Genomic DNA, 16754 nt, shown 5'->3' with positions numbered 1-16754 from the left:
CTGGGGGTTTGGGACAGATCCCGTGCTGGGCACCGCTGCCGCCCGCTCAAACTGGGAGTCCAGTCCTGAACTGGGAAGTATTTTCGCCGAGTGAGGATGGAAGGATCTGCCCTAAAATCCGTATTCAGGCAGCTTGCAAGCCCGTGGGACTGGATGACACGGGTTTGGGGACTGTTTCTGTAAATTCTGGTCAGAAAGAAATAACTTCATCACTTTCTTTGCCATCAGCTCACCCTGCTGCTCGGACAGAATCACAGACTGCCAGCATGGCAGGGGTTGGAGGGGACCTCTGTGGGGCAAATAAAACTTTCTTCCCAAAAGGAGACCTCGGCTAGGTTATTTAAGATGTGACGGGAAGGGAAGAATTTCTGGACCTGTCTGTGCTGACATTTCGAGCTGAAATAATTGGGTATATTTTTAGCTGCCTACATTCCAGCAGAAACAGAACTAACTGCACATTTTCGCAAGGTGTGAGTTTATTTGGGGAAGAATTAATGGCTTGAGACTTCAAATAGGAAGCTCATAAAAGCCTGCGAATGACCTAGGGTCAGCTGTCTGGCACTGTAACTTTGAAAAAATATTTATAAGGGAAGTCAAAGAGCTGGAACAACATACACTTTTTTGTCTCTTTGTGGCCTGTGTGAATCTTTTTGTTCCATCAAATGTCACCGTTGTGTCTTTCAAACTTGAGGACGAGTGGTGGAAGGTTGGAGGGCGTGCGGGAGCCCGGCAGCGGGAACGGGAGGCCACAGTGACCGCTGCCACACCGCTGGGCTCCCGCAGGAGCAGGGCTCCTGCCCTCGCCTTCTGCCGCCGTTTCTGGTGTTCGCCCTTGGCGTTGTCCCTGAGGTCCCGCAAGCATCTCTCAGGCTCTTCTGGTCGCCTGGGTGCTTCCCTGCGTCTTGGGGTCTCCTCCAGGCTGCTTGTCTTCACACTGAAACTGAAACCAGGAAAACACATAAGGACAGGACAGGATAGGAGAGAGAAGAGAGGAGAAGAGAGGAGAAGAGAGGAGAAGAGGAAGGGAAGAGGAAGAGAAGCGAAGAGAAGAGGAAGCGAAGAGAAGAGGAAGCGAAGAGAAGAGAGAAGAGAAGAGAGAAGAGAAGAGAGAAGAGAAGGGAAGAGAAGAGAAGAGAAGAGAAGAGAAGAGAAGAGAAGAGAAGAGAAGAGAAGAGAAGAGAAGAGAAGAGAAGAGAAGAGAAGAAGAGAAGAGAAGAGAAGAGAAGAGAAGAGAAGAGAAGAGAAGAGAAGAGAAGAGAAGAGAAGAGAAGAGAAGAGAAGAGAAGAGAAGCTGGCAAAGACCTACAACGATCATCTGGTCCAACTGCCTGACCAATTCAGACCAAAATACTAAAATATTAATTTTTTTTTTCTTATTGAACTCACGGTCACATCTTCAGAACAGGGAAAGAACCATCTCCAGAGGGTTTTTGTTGGCGTTTGTTGGCTTTTCCCCTTCCCACGGGCAGCGCAGCAGGGTTTTGCCTCTGGACCGGGCAGGTCGGTGCTCTTGGCTGAGCCGCAGCCTGCCCGCCAGACCACAGGAGGGAAAATCTTTTCCAGCCCCAGTAACGGTGTCTGACAGCAACAGCGTTTTCTTGTCATGATTTACACTTGTTTTATAGGAAAAATGGGGAAAATGCTAGTTTGCTAATAGCACAGATGGGAAATTTAGAGACTGAGTGCTTGTCTCCAGCTAATAGCCATCTATTCCCTGTAGAAAACGATGTTTGCTGCGTTTCTGCTCTGTTTATCTGAAATGAAGATTGATTTCATTTTCTCATCAACAGAGCTGTATTTTTCTGTAACCTGCCAGCTTTACCCGTGCATCTCGGTGAACCATTGCTCTAGACTTGAGTTAGTTGTAAGTATGTGCCGTGCTGTCTGTCTTTTAGGACACTATGGTGGCCACTCCTTCCTTTCCCGGAGTCAGTTTGAACGCGCTCATTCCTCCCCAGGCCTTTGAATGTCTTCTTACTGCATTGCACTTCTTTTTAAAATTCCAAATGACTGTTTCCGTTCGTCAAAGCATTTTAAATCCTAGTTTTGTCCTCGCTCTTCTTGCGCTGCCTCTACAGTTGGTGTTGTCTGTAAATTTAATAACCCTGCTTACACCTCCTTCATCTGTGGCTTCACCTGGAACCAAGAGCAGCTGCTGCAGACGCTCGCCCATTAAATCTCCCCAGGCCAGCCCCGAGCCTCTGCATCTCGGCGGAGGCACCGGCGGCAGCTTTCCAAGAACTTGCCCAAAAGACACTGCACTTTTTACAGGAAAGAAGATATTTCAGGAACCATAATGGCTGTCAAAAATGGGCTCGGCGAGATCATAATTTTGATTTAGGAGGGAGGTTAAAGCACAGCGCGCTGGAGGAAACGGGGATCTGGTGATGCTTTCGGGTCATTAGCGTATTTACATCCAGCGCTGCGTCTTCCCGGAGCAATTCCATCTTCCTCCTCGGTGAGTGGTGTTCTGCCACCGCTTCTCCTCCCGACTATTTTGGGTTCAAAACGTGAAAAAAAAGCACCCGTGCGAGGCTCGTGCATGTCAGGGCGGGACACGGCGGTCCCCACCTCACCTCGGGGGTGAGGACTCCTAGGCAGGGAGGAGCAGGAGGAACGGGATCTGGGGGAAGTTCTCCCAAACGCTGACAGAGCATCCGGCCCCTGCGCCCCGGGGCAACGATCGGAGACGGCGTCTGCGCGCCCGCCGCTCCGGGACGGGCCTTCATCGGGTTTCCCCGGTTGCTTATTGAACCCAGGTACATTTTTTAGCTTCCCCGACACCCTGTCAGAAAGGGGTTTTGCATGTGCAGCGTGTGAAGAAACACCTGATTTTCATTTTTTTTCCGCTGTGGGTGTTGGTCTGTGTGTGACCCGAGGAGAAGAAAGCAGCAGGTGGGCGTTGATCACTGAACCCCAAGTTCCTCGGTGCCGAGGCAAAGCACCGCCGTGAAACCAACAGCTCTGACGACGTGCTCGGGGCAACCCGACGGCTCCTCCAGCGACCAACCCTGCCCTCTTCGTGCAGGAGCTCCGTCCGCGGCGAGGCGAGCTCGGCACGGCCAGCAGCGCGTCGAAAGGTTGACCATGAGCCAGCAGCGTGCCCTGGGTGCCCAGAAGGCCAATGGGGTCCTGGGGTGCATTAGGAGGAGTGTGGGCAGCACATATCACCCCGTGCTTCCTGCAAAAACGAGGCATTTCTAAGGTCCCCTCGCAGCCTTCTCTTCTCCAGGCTGAACAAGCCCAGCTCCCTCAGCCTCTCCTCGTAGCAGAGATGCTCCAGTCCCCTCCTCATCCTCGTAGCCCTCCGCTGGACTCTCTCCAGTAGCTCCTCATCTTTCTGGAACTGGGGAGCCCAGAACTGGACACAGCACTGCAGATGGGGCCTCACTAGGGCAGAGCAGAGGGGAAGGAGAACCTCCCTCGCCCTGCTGCCCACACTCCTCCTCATGCACCCCAGGATCCCATTGGCCTTCTGGGCACCCAGGGCACGCTGCTGGCTCATGGTCACCCTGTCGTCCCCCAGCACTCCCAGTCCCTCTCCGCAGAGCTGCTCTCCAGCAGGTCCACCCCAAGCCATGTACTGACCATGCTGGGATTCTGTGATTCTGTGCTCGACAGCAGAGCGTCCCTGTCCCCAAGCTCACGCCTACGCCGAAGGACATCTCTGTCCCGTCTTTCTCCTCTCCACTCCCGTGATTCCCCTGCCTCTCCACGGGTGACAGCACAGGCGCGTTGTCAATGCGCCTGTCTCCCCGAAAGCAGTAATAATTTTGGGTTTAATTTCAGTAATTAGCAGGAAATAGCTCCCCTCAGCCCGCTGTCACTCTCTCGCCGTAACGTTGTGACTGAGCAGACAAAGCCCTTGCCCACGTCGCACCAGGCGCGACCGCGCGTCGCAGCGCGAGCAGCAGCCGAAAAAACGCCGATTTTTGGTGCGCAGCCTCTTGGCACCGAGTCCCGGGGCATGGGGAGGAGGAGCGGGCGAGGAGGAAGGGCCTGGGAGGAGAAGCACCAGGACCCGCCGAAACGGGTCGCGGGAGGAAAGTACTGGGGGGATCAAAGCTTGCTGGGTTTGCTGGTGTGAAACTTTAATTAAAGCTCTCGCAGAAAGGCGGTAATTGGTGCAGCCCAACCCGCCCGGCGGCCGTGGGGACGACGCCAAACCCCCGCTGGCCACGCACCCACCCGACCCGGGATGCAGTTTCCAGCTTGGGGGTTTGGTTTTTTTTCCTGCTCTCAGCCTGAAAATGTGTCTGACTCCGCCGGCCGGTGACACGCAGAGCTCCCCGCCGGCCACCGCGCCCCTGCGCGGGGAACCAGCCCCCGCCCCGCACCACCCGGCTCTGCCCCGCACCCCGCCGAACGCCCGGCTTCCCGCCTCCGCCTTGCAGAGTTCTGGCTCTGATTAAAAGGCGTTCATTAACGCCGCGGACCGTCGGCCCTCCCTGCCCGTTCGGTTGCTCTCCGCGATTTTCCTCCAGCCACCACGGGGCGAAGTGAAGGGACCGGAGGGTGGAGCAGCCCTGCCCCGCCCCGCTGCGTGCTGTCAGCGCTGCTCTGCTGTGGCACGGGGGGAAAATAAAATCAAAATATAAATAAAAATAACATAAATAAAATAATAAAAATTTAAAAATAATAAAATAATAAAATTTTTAAAATAAAATTAAAATAATAAATAAAAATAAAAATAAAACAATTAAACAAATAAAATTAAATAATAAAATAATAAAAGTAAAAAATAATAAAAATTTAAGAATACTAAAAAAAAATTTAAAATAAAATTAAAATAATACAATTTAAAACAAAAATAAAACAACTAAAATTAAATAATAAAATAATAAAAATAAAAAATAATAAAAAATTAAAATGATAAAAATAATACAAATTAAAAATAATAAAAAGTAAAATTAAAATTAAAATAGCAAAAATAAGAAAAATCAATAAAAATTAATAAAAATAATAAAATTAGTAAATATAGTAGAATAATAAAAAAATTAATAAAAATAATAGAATAAAAAAATAAAAATATTAAAAATAAATTACTAAAAATACTAAAAATTAATAAAAATTAATAAAAATGATAAAAAAACTGAAAATAAAACTAATACAGACAAAAATCAAAAGAAAAGGAAACAGGCGGGGGCCGGGGCGCCCTCCCTCCCTCGTCCCATCCCCGCTGTCCGCACCCCGGACGGCTGCGCGGGGCTCCGCGGCGGGGAGGAGGAGGAGGACGAGGAGGATGAGCAGGAGGAGGAAGAGCGGAGGGAGACCCGGGGTGGGGGGGGGCGGAGGCAGAGAACGGTGAGGGTGAGGAAGCGCAGGGACGCGCGGAGGGGGCCGGGCGGGGCGGGGCGGGGCGGAGGGCGGTGCTCGGGGCGGGGCGGGGGGCGGTGCTCGGGGCGGGGAGGTGGGCGGGGCGGAGGGCGGTGCTCGGGGCGGGGAGGTAGGCGGGGCGGAGGGCGGTGCTCGGGGGCGGGGCGGAGGGCGGTGCTCGGGGGCGGGGCGGAGGGCGGTGCTCGGAGGCGGGGCGGAGGGCGGGGCGGAGGGGCGGGGCGGAGGGCGGTGCTCGGGGCGGGGCGGAGGGCGGTGCTCGGAGGCGGAGGGCGGGGCCGGCGTCGCCCCGCCCGGGGCCGCCCCCGCCGCCGGCTCGGCGTGGGTGGCGGCCGCGCAGCGCGGAGGCTCCGCGGCCGCAGAGCGGCGGGGCCGGGCGGGGCCGGGCTCCTCCGGGCTCCTCCGGGCTCGGCGGGCCGGGCCGGGCGGCGCGGGGCGGCGCGGAGCATGTCGGCGCTGCGGCGGAAGCTGGGGGACGACTACCAGGTGGTGAGCACGTCGGCCAGCGGCGGGGGGCTGCCGCCGCCCCGGGCGGCCCCGCGGGGGAAGCGGCAGCGCTTCGTGGACAAGAACGGGCGGTGCAACGTGCAGCACGGCAACCTGGGCGGCGAGACCAGCCGGTACCTGTCGGACCTCTTCACCACGCTGGTGGACCTCAAGTGGCGCTGGAACCTCTTCATCTTCGTCCTCACCTACACGGTGGCCTGGCTCTTCATGGCTTCCATGTGGTGGGTGATCGCCTACATGCGGGGGGACCTGAACAAGGCGCACGACGACAGCTACACCCCCTGCGTGGCCAACGTCTACAACTTCCCCTCCGCCTTCCTCTTCTTCATCGAGACCGAGGCCACCATCGGCTACGGGTACCGCTACATCACGGACAAGTGCCCCGAGGGCATCATCCTCTTCCTCTTCCAGTCCATCCTGGGCTCCATCGTGGACGCCTTCCTCATCGGCTGCATGTTCATCAAGATGTCCCAGCCCAAGAAGCGGGCCGAGACGCTGATGTTCAGCGAGCACGCCGCCATCTCCATGCGCGACGGCAAGCTCACCCTCATGTTCCGGGTGGGCAACCTCCGCAACAGCCACATGGTCTCGGCACAGATCCGCTGCAAGCTGCTCAAAGTAAGTGCGGACCCCCACGATGCCCGTTCCCCACCCCATCGGGGATGTCCCCACCTCGGCGCTGCGCCGGAGCTGGTGGCCCCTCGGCAGGAGAGCTTGGCCACCCCCTCGCTCCGTCCTCCGTGTCCCCGCGATGCTGTCCGGGCTCGGCCGCCGGATTCGCTCTCGGCCGGCTGGTTGTACCGGCTGGGTCACGGCCACCGTCAGCTTCGGTGAGCGCGGTCGGGCAGAACTTTATTTAGAAGCTGCCTGAACTTCATGGAAGGCAGAACGCCGGGGTCGGGGGTTTAAAAATCGCGTTTGGCTCGGAGGCTGCTGAATTTGCCGTGTTTTGGCCCAAATAGGTGTTTCCTTGGGCAGGATCGCCGCTGTGTTTGGCTGCGGGACCCCTGCCACACACTAAGCCCCGGGGTCTGTGGCCAAGGGCAGGGTAGGGACGCGCTGAGCGGGGGGGAGAGGAGGGATTTAAAGAATCCCCATAATTTCATTTATCCCCTTCCTGCTGCGCAAGGGGGGTTGCTGGAGCTGGGGACCGACGTCGGCGGAGACGCGCTCGCTGCCGCTGACCCGCCGGCACGCGCTCCCGGTCTTTTATTTCCGAATAATCAGCGCTTTTCCCTGGTGGGGGCCATCGCTGGCTGCTCCCTCCCGTCGGGCGTTCGGAGGGGTGAGCTGGACGCGGTTAGCCCGGTAAGTGGTCACCCGGTGCTTGGAGATCACCGCGGTGACCCCTCCTTGGGCGCCGGCTTGTCGGGCGGTCACGTGTCGCGTGCATCTTCCGTAGCTTTAACGGATCGAAATGGGTCGTTTCCATGGGAAATCCTGAAAACAGCCCTTTTTGTATCCAGGGGTTGGATTTTAAAAGTCGGAGCGCAGAACCGAGCGTGGCCTCGCCAGAACCTGAAACCTTTCTCCTGGGTCTGCAGCGCGGGGGGTCGCAGGGGTGAAGGTTTCTGTGGTGGTTTTCAAAAGAGCGAGGAAGAGCGCGGGGAAGCCCTGCTGATGGGGCCGCCATCCCGCCGGGGCATCTTCCGACGCCGGAGCTGTGAGCGCGGACGGGGAGAGGCACGCGGGGCTGGAAGGCGGCTGTCGTGCGGACGCGGGGATCGGCGGTGACCGACGCGTGGCTGCTGGGGGGGGGGGCTTGGCCAGGCCTCCTGGCCAGAAGAAAAAGATGGGGGGAAACGATGCGGGAAATTGATGTTTAGTTCGATTTTGCTATAGCTTTAGTTTAATTTAAAAAAATAAGCTGCCAGCGGGGAGGGCGATCTCTGATCCGGGGGTGCTGCCGCGCACCTAGAAGCTTGCAGGGGGGGGCATTGCTGCGTGGGTGCTCCCGCGCCGGTTTGCGGGTCACCCCCGTTGCAGCTTCCCGGAAAGCCGGGAGGGCGGAGGTGATCGCAGGGCTCCTCACGGGTTTGCTGCTGAAATGCTGCCTGTTTGGTGAGAGGTTGTTCTGCTTGCAAAATCTGTGCAAGGCTGGAAATCGCAATAGATCGTTAATAATTTTTTTTTTTGTTTGCCTGGTGAGCTTAGACCATACCAGAGGACAAAACCAAACCCAAAGCCTGGAAAGCGGCAAGTTAGCACAAAGGCTGTCATATTCACTTTTTAAAACGGATTTCCAGGGTGGTGAAGAACTTGAATGAAACTTTGAAGCCCTGCGCTTTCCTCCCTGCGTCGCACCGAGCGGAACGAGTCGCTCAAGGTGTGTTGGCTGGGGCAGCAGAAGAGCCAAGAGTCCGCGTCCTGGCGCCGTGCCGCGGGCCGAACGCTGCCCGTAGCCGGGGGGTGGCCGTGCCACAGCGTCGCTGCCGCAGCTCGGCTCTCCGGCCGCGTCTCCGCTCCCCCGGGGCGGCCGGCCTCGCAGCCCGGCGATGCGGCAGCCGTGGGAGAGCCGGTTTCGGTGCCGGGCGTGCTGGGCTCCCCGGGAACCCCGTGAGCTCCCGGGCGAGCGGTGGGAGCGTGTCGGAGCCGCGGGAGCGGGACCCCCCGGTGCCGCAGCGGCCGTGGCATCGTGGCGATGCGGCAGCAGCCTGGGTACCGCGTTTCTCCTCTTTCATCGCTATCCCATCTGTTAAGATGTCAGTTATTAGGATTTTTTTTTTTTTTGCAAAATAATAGTTCACCCTGCTTTGTCATCCTCTCCCGTGCCTCGGTACGGGGGGGTTTGGCCGGTGGGTCCGGACTAACATTCCGGGGCAGGTACCGTGGGGTGTTCCTCGGAGGGCACCCACGGAGAAGCGCCGCGGGATGCTTCGGGCGGTGGCGGTGGGAACCGAAGACCAGGACGGAGGAGCAGCGCTGGCAGCGGTTTTACCACCGGGCCTGGGAAGGGCTTCCCCGAGCCGTTAGCGCTCGCAACGGAGCCGGGGGTGAGCAGCCCCGCGGGGCGTTTCGTTGGCTCTGACCCGCGGCCGCCGCGCTCCTCTGTCCCGAAGCCGAGCGGGGTGGACGGGTCTTGGTGTCCCCCGAGTGACAGTGTCACCCAGAAGTGGGCCAAGCCTTCGCCTCCGCGGGGGCTCTGACGGCCTGGAAGAGCTGTGGGGTGTCTGGGGGAGGTGGTCCCCTCCCAGGAGCTGCTCCTCGCCCTGCTGACGGGTGCTGCGCGGGGCTTCGCTTGCGCCCTTGTCTCCCTGTCGAGAAGTCGGCTGCGCTTGGAAGAAAGAACAAACCAAACCCTGCGGGCGGGATGTGGGTGCAGACGTGCTCTAGATGGTGCTTGGCTCTGGTGTCGTTAGCTAAAACTGCGCGGTGGGTGCCGGGGTGGGTATTTGTCGGGTGCCGGGATGGGGTATTTATCAGTCAGATGCTGGGGTGGGGTATTTACTGGGTGCCGGGATGGGGTATTTATCAATCAGGTGCCGGGGTGGGGTATTTATTGGGTGCCGGGGTGGGGTATTTGTCGGGTGCCGGGGTAGGGTATTTATGAGGTGCTGGGATAGGGTATTTATCAATCAGATGCTGGGGTGGGGTATTTATTGGGTGCTGGGATGGGGTATTTATCATTCGGGTGCCAGGATGGGGTATTTATCAATCAGGTGCTGGGGTGGGGTGTTTGTCAGGTGCTGGGATGGGGTATTTATCATTCGGGTGCCAGGATGGGATATTTATCAATCAGATGCTGGGATGGGGTATTTGTTGGGAGCCAGGATGGGGTATTTATCATTCGGGTGCCAGGATGGGGTATTTATCAATCAGGTGCTGGGGTGGGGTATTTATTGGGTGCCGGGGTGGGGTATTTGTCGGGTGCTGGGGTAGGGTATTTATGAGGTGCTGGGATAGGGTATTTATCAATCAGGTGCCGGGGTGGGGTATTTATCATTCGGGTGCCAGGATGGGGTATTTATCAATCAGGTGCTGGGGTGGGGTATTTATTGGGTGCTGGGATGGGGTATTTATCATTCGGGTGCCAGGATGGGGTATTTATCAATCAGGTGCTGGGGTGGGGTGTTTGTCAGGTGCTGGGATGGGGTATTTATTGGGTGCTGGGATGGGGTATTTATCATTCGGGTGCCAGGATGGGGTATTTATCAATCAGATGCTGGGATGGGGTATTTGTTGGGAGCCAGGATGGGGTATTTATAAATCAGGTGCCGGGGTGGGGTATTTATCATTCGGGTGCCAGGATGGGGTATTTATCAATCAGGTGCTGGGGTGGGGTATTTGTCGGGTGCCAGGATGGGGTATTTATCAATCAGGTGCCAGGATGGGGTATTTATCAATCAGGTGCCGGGGTGGGGTATTTATCAGGTGCTGGAGTGGGGTATGTATCAGGTGTGGTAAATCTGAATTTTCACACACAAAAACTTGAGCACGTTTCTTAGCCGAAACTTCCGGGCAGTGAAGCACACGGCTGTTGGCTGGGGATTAGACCTCCTTCAGGTCCCGCCACCGTCCGGGGAGAATTTTAAAAATAGAAACCAAATCCTAAGCGAGGCGCATAATCCGGTTTTGCTCTGTCTGCTGCCGCTTGCGTTTCGGCTTCCAGCCCCGGGGGGCTCGGCTGTAGCTGCACCCCTCGGCCCCGGGGGCACCCGCCATCCTCCCACCCTCCCCAGCTGCCGGTGCCGCACGTTTTACTGGGGATGCGGGACTGGGTTTTGCTGGGAGCTGCCGGCATCACTCGTAGGAGCACTGGTCCGGAGGTGACGGCTGCGCTGGTCCCTGCCCCACGGAGCATCTCCCCCCCACCCCCAGCAACATCTGTAGCACAGCAGGGCCGGGTGACAGGGAGGATGGAAGCTGGGGAGAAGGTAGAGGAAAGGTTACGCTTCTTCCTGGGAGCCCAACTGTGCTCCCGTTAAAAAAAATCCCTTTCCACCCGCGTGGCAGCGCGGGTTTTGGGGGGTTTTGGGTGCCTCGAGGGGTGACGTCCCCTTGTCTGAGCCCACCGCTCTGGACACGCTGGTTGTGCAGGGGATGGCGTGCAAGGCTTCGTCTTCCCCTCCCGGTGGGTGACGCTGAGGGCTGGTGGCCATGGCTCGTATCGGTGGCCGGTGGTTTCCCGGTGCTCCCGCGCCGGTGGGCTGCCGTTGCAGTCGGATGTGCGTTAGAAATGATAATTTCCACCCGTTTCGTGGCCAGACCGGGGTTTGCCTGGGGTGGTGGGCGATGCGGAGCGCTGGCAGGGGTGCGGGATGCCGTCGGGGTGACTCGGTGACGCCTGCTCAGCAGTGATCTCTGTCTCCCTGTCTCTCCCCTCGCTGCCGGTCCAGTCCCGCCAGACCCCGGAGGGCGAGTTCCTGCCGCTCGACCAGCTGGAGCTGGACGTGGGCTTCAGCACGGGGGCCGACCAGCTTTTCCTCGTGTCCCCGCTCACCATCTGCCACGTGATCGACGCCAAGAGCCCCTTCTACGACCTGTCCCAGCGCAGCATGCAGACGGAGCAGTTCGAGATCGTCGTCATCCTGGAGGGCATCGTGGAGACGACGGGTGAGTAGCGAAAGCGGGTGCTCCCCGAAGCACGCGTCGCCCTCGGGGTCTCACCGCCCACCTTCCGAAGCGTGGGGTGCTTCGGGTCGCCCTCCGATCCAACCATGTGGTGACGTTCTGAAAGTGCTTCGAGATGGCCAAAGTTGTGTTTGGGCGGTGTGTCTGTGGGCGAGGTGACGCGCCGCGGTGCTCCCGGCGAGGCGGAGAAAGCCCCGCCGCGGTTGCTGCTGTACCCAGAAGGTCTTGGACCGTTTTTTCCAGTCCGCGTGCTGGTGTCGCAGCGTTTCCGTGCTGGGCTGCCCGTCGAGCGCGGGGGCAAACATCCGAGAGCTCCCGGGCGCAATGGCCCCGAAACTCAGCCCGGTACTGGGGAGGCTGGGGGCAGCGGGGGGAATCGCCCGTGCTGTTGAGGAACAACTCCCTGGTGGTTGAGGATCAGCTCCCTGGTGGTTGAGGATCAGCTCCCTGATGGTTGAGGGTCAGCTCCCTGATGGTTGAGGATCAGCTCCCTGATGGTTGAAGGTCAGCTCCCTGGTGGCTGAGGATCAGCTTCCTAGTGGCTGAGGATCAGCTCCCTGGTGGTTGAGGATCAGCTCCCTGATGGTTGAAGGTCAGCTCCCTGGTGGTTGAGGATCAGCTCCCTGGTGGTTGAGGATCAGCTCCCTGATGGTTGAGGATCAGCTCCCTGGTGGTTGAGGATCAACTCCCTGGTGGTTGAGGATCAACTCCCTGATGGTTGAGGATCAGCTCCCTGGTGGTTGAGGATCAGCTCCCTGGTGGTTGAAGGTCAGCTCCCTGGTGGCTGAGGATCAGCTCCTTGATGGTTGTAGGTCAGCTCCCTGATGGTTGAGGATCAGCTGCCTGGGGGTTGAGGATCAGCTCCCTGATGGTTGTAGGTCAGCTCGCTGATGGTTGAAGGTCAGCTCCCTGGGGGTTGAGGATCAGCTCCCTGGGGGTTGAGGATCAGCTCCCTGATGGTTGAAGGTCAGCTCCCTGGTGGTTGAGGATCAGCTCCCTGGGGGTTGAGGATCAGCTCCCTGGTGGTTGAGGATCAGCTGCCTGGTGGTTGAGGATCAGCTCCCTGATGGTTGTAGGTCAGCTCGCTGATGGTTGAGGATCAGCTGCCTGATAGCCATCAGGGAGTTATTCCTCAGCTGAGGAACAACTCCCTGCTGTCAGCACGGCGGTCTCGGGGTGGGGGGGGCATCTCAGGGCTGAGACCCAGACCAGAGGAGTCCGGGTTGTTGGGTTTTTTTCCCCCAGCAGAACTGTTTCAAAACACAAATGATGGAGGAAGAAGAGTTTTGTAAATAACTGGGTAGAATTTTGAAACAAAGCGGTGTGTTTGTGTGCTTTTGGGTTTATTTTTGTAAACATTTCAGACTTGGGCATTGTACACAAAACAAACAAGAAAAAAAGGTATTTCTGGATCTTTAAAGCCAAAGTCATACAAGCTTGCGAATTTTGTGACCCAGTTTCACAAGATGAGATGAATATTGGGTAAAATACAGCAAGATGTCTTGATAAAGCGTGGAGGGATTAAAGGGTTTTAAATTAAAAAAAAAAAAAAATCTTTAAAAATGTGAATAAATGAGGAAGGAGGAGAGCATCGAGCTGGAGGGCAGCAGGGCTGGAGCAGGACCCGTGTCGGCACCGGTGAGGGCACTGGTGAGGGCCGGCCAGCCCTCTTGGTGCTGCGGGCGTCCTCCCCGAGGGCTCCGGGCTCAGACCTCGGCGGTGGTGCCTGGAGTCTGGAGTTTGCAAGGACAATCGCAATGCTCCGTTGATCCTACTGGGAGTGGTGTTTAACTCCATTACGAGTGGTCTGGGAAGTCTGGAGATGAGAAGGCTGAGGGGGGACCTTCTCGCTCCCTACAACTACCTGAAAGCAGGTTGTAGTGAGTCAAGGGTTGATCTCCCAACTAGCCAGCAACAGGACGAGAGGCGATGGCCTCAGGTTGCGTCAGGGGAGGTTCAGATTGGATATTGGGAAAAATGTCTTTACTGGAAGAGCGGTCAGACATTGGACCAGGCTGCCCAGGGAGGTGGTGGAGTCCCCATTCCCTGAGGGGTTCAAAAACCATGTGGATGTGGCACTTGGGGACATGGTTTAGCAGGGGTAGTGGTGTTGGGGTGATGGTTGGACTTGATACGGGTGGTGATCAGGTGATCAGGGTGGTGAAACTTCATAAGGGTGGTGATCAGGGTGGTGAGGCCCTGGCCCAGGCTGCCCAGAGAAGCTGTGGCTGCCCCCTCCCTGGCAGTGCTCAAGGCCAGGTTGGATGGAGCTCTGAGCACCCTGGGCTGGTGGGAGATGTCCCTGCTCATGGCAGGGGGGTGGAACCAGATGATCTTTAAGGTCCCCTCCAACCCAAACCATTCTGTGAATCTATGATAATCTTTGAGGTCTTTTCCAGCCTTAACGAGCCCATGGTTCTGTGAGTGAAACCTGCGCAGGCAGGACCGCAGCCCCCAGGGAGCAGGTCCTTGCTGCGAGCCCCTTCTGATGCCAGGTTTCTCTTGCATCCCAGGAGTAGAACAGATGTTTGCTGCGGAGTGAGGTGCTCTCTGCCTTTCAGCCTGTGGAGCTGCCTTTGTGGCGTTATCCGTTACTGTCCCATCAATCACTGCGTGAGAAAACACCCGTCGTTTTGTGTCATCAAACTGAAGTGAAACCGAGTTGGATTTCGAAGCTCACAAGACTTTATTTCAGTACTAGGGCTCCATGAAAATGGGTGAATTTGTGCAAAGAGGCAGTCTTGGCTTTTGTTTTCTTCCCAAAGGCGAAAGGTCCAGAAGGCAGCGCGGAGCCGGGCAGGGACGCGTGCCCCTTCCCGTGCGGACGTCGTGGCGGCCGCGTCCCGGTGCCGCCGCGGACCGGGGCAGCGTTCTCCGTCAGGGCATCTCCCTGAAGCCCTGCCTGGGAACCGCCTGCTCAGTCTGAAACTGGGCTCTGGCTCCGAGTTTCCCGATGGAAACGGAGCGTTTCGCTGGGACGTCGGCGTTCCCCGTGGGGCGGCGCGTGCTGAGCAGAGCAGCAGGTCTGGGAGCCGCTTTGCCCCGGTGCTGGGTGCGCTGCTTGGCTGCTGTGCCGCGTCCCCTGACTTGGCAACCCCTTCCGAGGAGCTGGTAAAAGAACACGGCTTCTGCACGTGGTCGTTAAACAACAGTATCGTACAGCCAGTTTTCTAAAGCTGCTGTCTTGCTTTTATTTTATTATTTATTTTATTTTTTATTTTATTTTTTATTTCATTTTTATTTTATTTTTTATTTTATTTTTTATTTTATTTTTTATTTTATTTTTTATTTTTTATTTTATTTTTTATTTTATTTTTTATTTTATTTTTTATTTTATTTTAATTTTTTATTTTATTTTTTATTTTATTTTTTATTTCATTTTTATTTTGTTTTTTATTTTATTTTTATTTTATTTTTTATTTTATTTTTGTTTTTTATTTTATTTTTTATTTTATTTTTATTTTATTTTTTATTTTATTTCTTTATTTTATTTTTTATTTTATTTTAATTTTTTATTTTTTATTTTATTTCTTTATTTTATTTTTTTTTTCCCCTCTAAAATTGACTTGAAGAGCATCAACGCCGCGGAGATAAATAGTTTTTGGACCCGCCCCAGCAGCGCAGCGCCGAGGAGCTGGGCCGTGCGCTCCCACTGCCGCGTCCTTGCAGCGTACCGCGGCGGAGCGGCCCCTGCCCGGACCTTGGCTGCTGGGAATTTGTAGCATTAATGGAAAAGGCTTTGATATCCATCAAAGTTCTTCAGCTGGCAGAGTTCAAAGGGGGAGCCGGGGCTTTCAGCCTACGCTCCTGGTTTGGTTTTCAAGCAAATTATTTTCTGCGTCTGCCCGGAAAGTGCTGTGAAACTGTGCTGGGGTCTACGAAACCCTCTGTGAAGAAGTGGGTTACTCCTGGGCTCTCCCGTGTCCCGTGGGGACCCTCTGCTCCCTACGGTGAGAGTTCGGCAGCCAGCAAATAATAAACAAAAATATTCATGTCACGATGTACCCTTGGCACTTGGTGGCCGGGACGGGAGGAGGCAGAAATACCTGGAAAAATGAATGCAGACTTCTGGCTCAGCAAACGGAAAATAACAATAAGTTCAAGTCGCTGGAAGGACCAGCGGGGTGGATTCGGGGCTCCTGCCGCCTGTTGAAACGCTTCAGCCTCGAGCTGTTCCGTAAATCGCGACCGCAGGGACGCGTGGTGCAGCGTTGTGGTCCCGTGGGCAGGCGGGTCGCGTCGCTGCGGGCGCGCGGGACGGCACGGCGTAGGGGCCAGAGGTCGGGGTTTGCTGCGCTGCTTCCCGCGTTCGTTCTCTTCCCGTCCTCTGGTGTTGCCGCCTGGGGCCGGCCAGGGTGCAAGTCCAGTTCTGGGCTCCCCAGTTCCAGAAAGATGAGGAGCTACTGGAGAGAGTCCAGTTCTGGGCTCCCCAGTTCCAGAAAGATGAGGAGCTACTGGAGAGAGTCCAGTGCAGGGCTACGAGGATGGTGAGGGGACTGGAGCATCTCTCCTCCGAGGAGAGGCTGAGGGAGCTGGGCTTGTTCAGCCTGAAGAAGAGAAGGCTGAGAGGGGACCTTAGAAATGCCTCTAAATATCTGCAGGGTGGGGGTCAGGAGGATGGGGCCAGACTCTTTCCAGTGGTGCCCAGCGACAGGACAAGGGGCAACGGGCACAAACTGAAGCAGAGGAAGCTCCAGCTGAACCCGAGGAAGAACTTCTTCCCTCTGAGGGTGACGGAGCCCTGGCCCAGGCTGCCCAGGGAGGCTGTGGAGTCTCCTTCTCTGGAGATATTCCAGCCCCGCCTGGCCGCGGTGCTGTGCCCCCTGCTCTGGGTGACCCTGCTTGGGCAGGGGGTTGGGCTGGGTGACCCACAGAGGGCCCTGCCAACCCCTCCATGTTGTGATTCTGTGAAGTGTCTTACGAATCGTAAACACTATTAGGATGTCACGAAGATTTCTCACGCCACCAGAGCTCTCGTATTTATAACAAGCAGGGGTTTAGGCGTCCTGATAGCGTTTGCTTGGAGTCAGCCCTGCCTTTGGGTGGGGACTGGGAGCCCCTTGGTGCTCCTCAGCAGGTGCTTACAAAGACATTTTTTGTTTTTTTTCCTTTGACTTTGTTTTCTGCTTTAATCGGTTGATTTTTGATACGCGGTGTTGCCAAGGGATTTAGGGAATGAGTAAATATATACAATAAATCTTGTTTTGACTGCCTGCAGAGACAGTAAAGGTTTTTTTGGAGGACTCTAATGAGTTGTTTAAGCAGGATCTTCTTGCTTATAAATCCCACTTGGCTGATTAAAATCACCATTTTCCGATGCCTTCTCTCATTAAATCGTATAA

The 16754-nt window shown here is 55.9% G+C and overlaps 1 protein-coding gene across 1 annotated transcript in view; it reads left to right on the top strand.

Annotated features, from left to right (window-relative positions):
- The first annotated feature begins 5724 nt into the window (after positions 1-5724).
- The window catches only part of KCNJ3 (potassium inwardly rectifying channel subfamily J member 3), a 50320-nt gene continuing 39290 nt past the window's right edge, over positions 5725-16754 (top strand). Inside the window, exons 1-2 of the mRNA XM_009935566.2 lie at positions 5725-6459; positions 11178-11394. Coding sequence (XP_009933868.2) covers positions 5782-6459; positions 11178-11394 — 895 coding nt within the window. The 5' untranslated portion in view covers positions 5725-5781. The remainder of the gene's footprint in view (positions 6460-11177; positions 11395-16754) is intronic.

This window comes from Opisthocomus hoazin, chromosome 9, assembly GCF_030867145.1.
Source record: "Opisthocomus hoazin isolate bOpiHoa1 chromosome 9, bOpiHoa1.hap1, whole genome shotgun sequence".
In the NCBI taxonomy this organism is placed as follows: domain Eukaryota; kingdom Metazoa; phylum Chordata; class Aves; order Opisthocomiformes; family Opisthocomidae; genus Opisthocomus; species Opisthocomus hoazin.
Note: the sequence above shows the minus strand (reverse complement) of the source record. Positions and strands in the feature narration are given on the sequence as shown.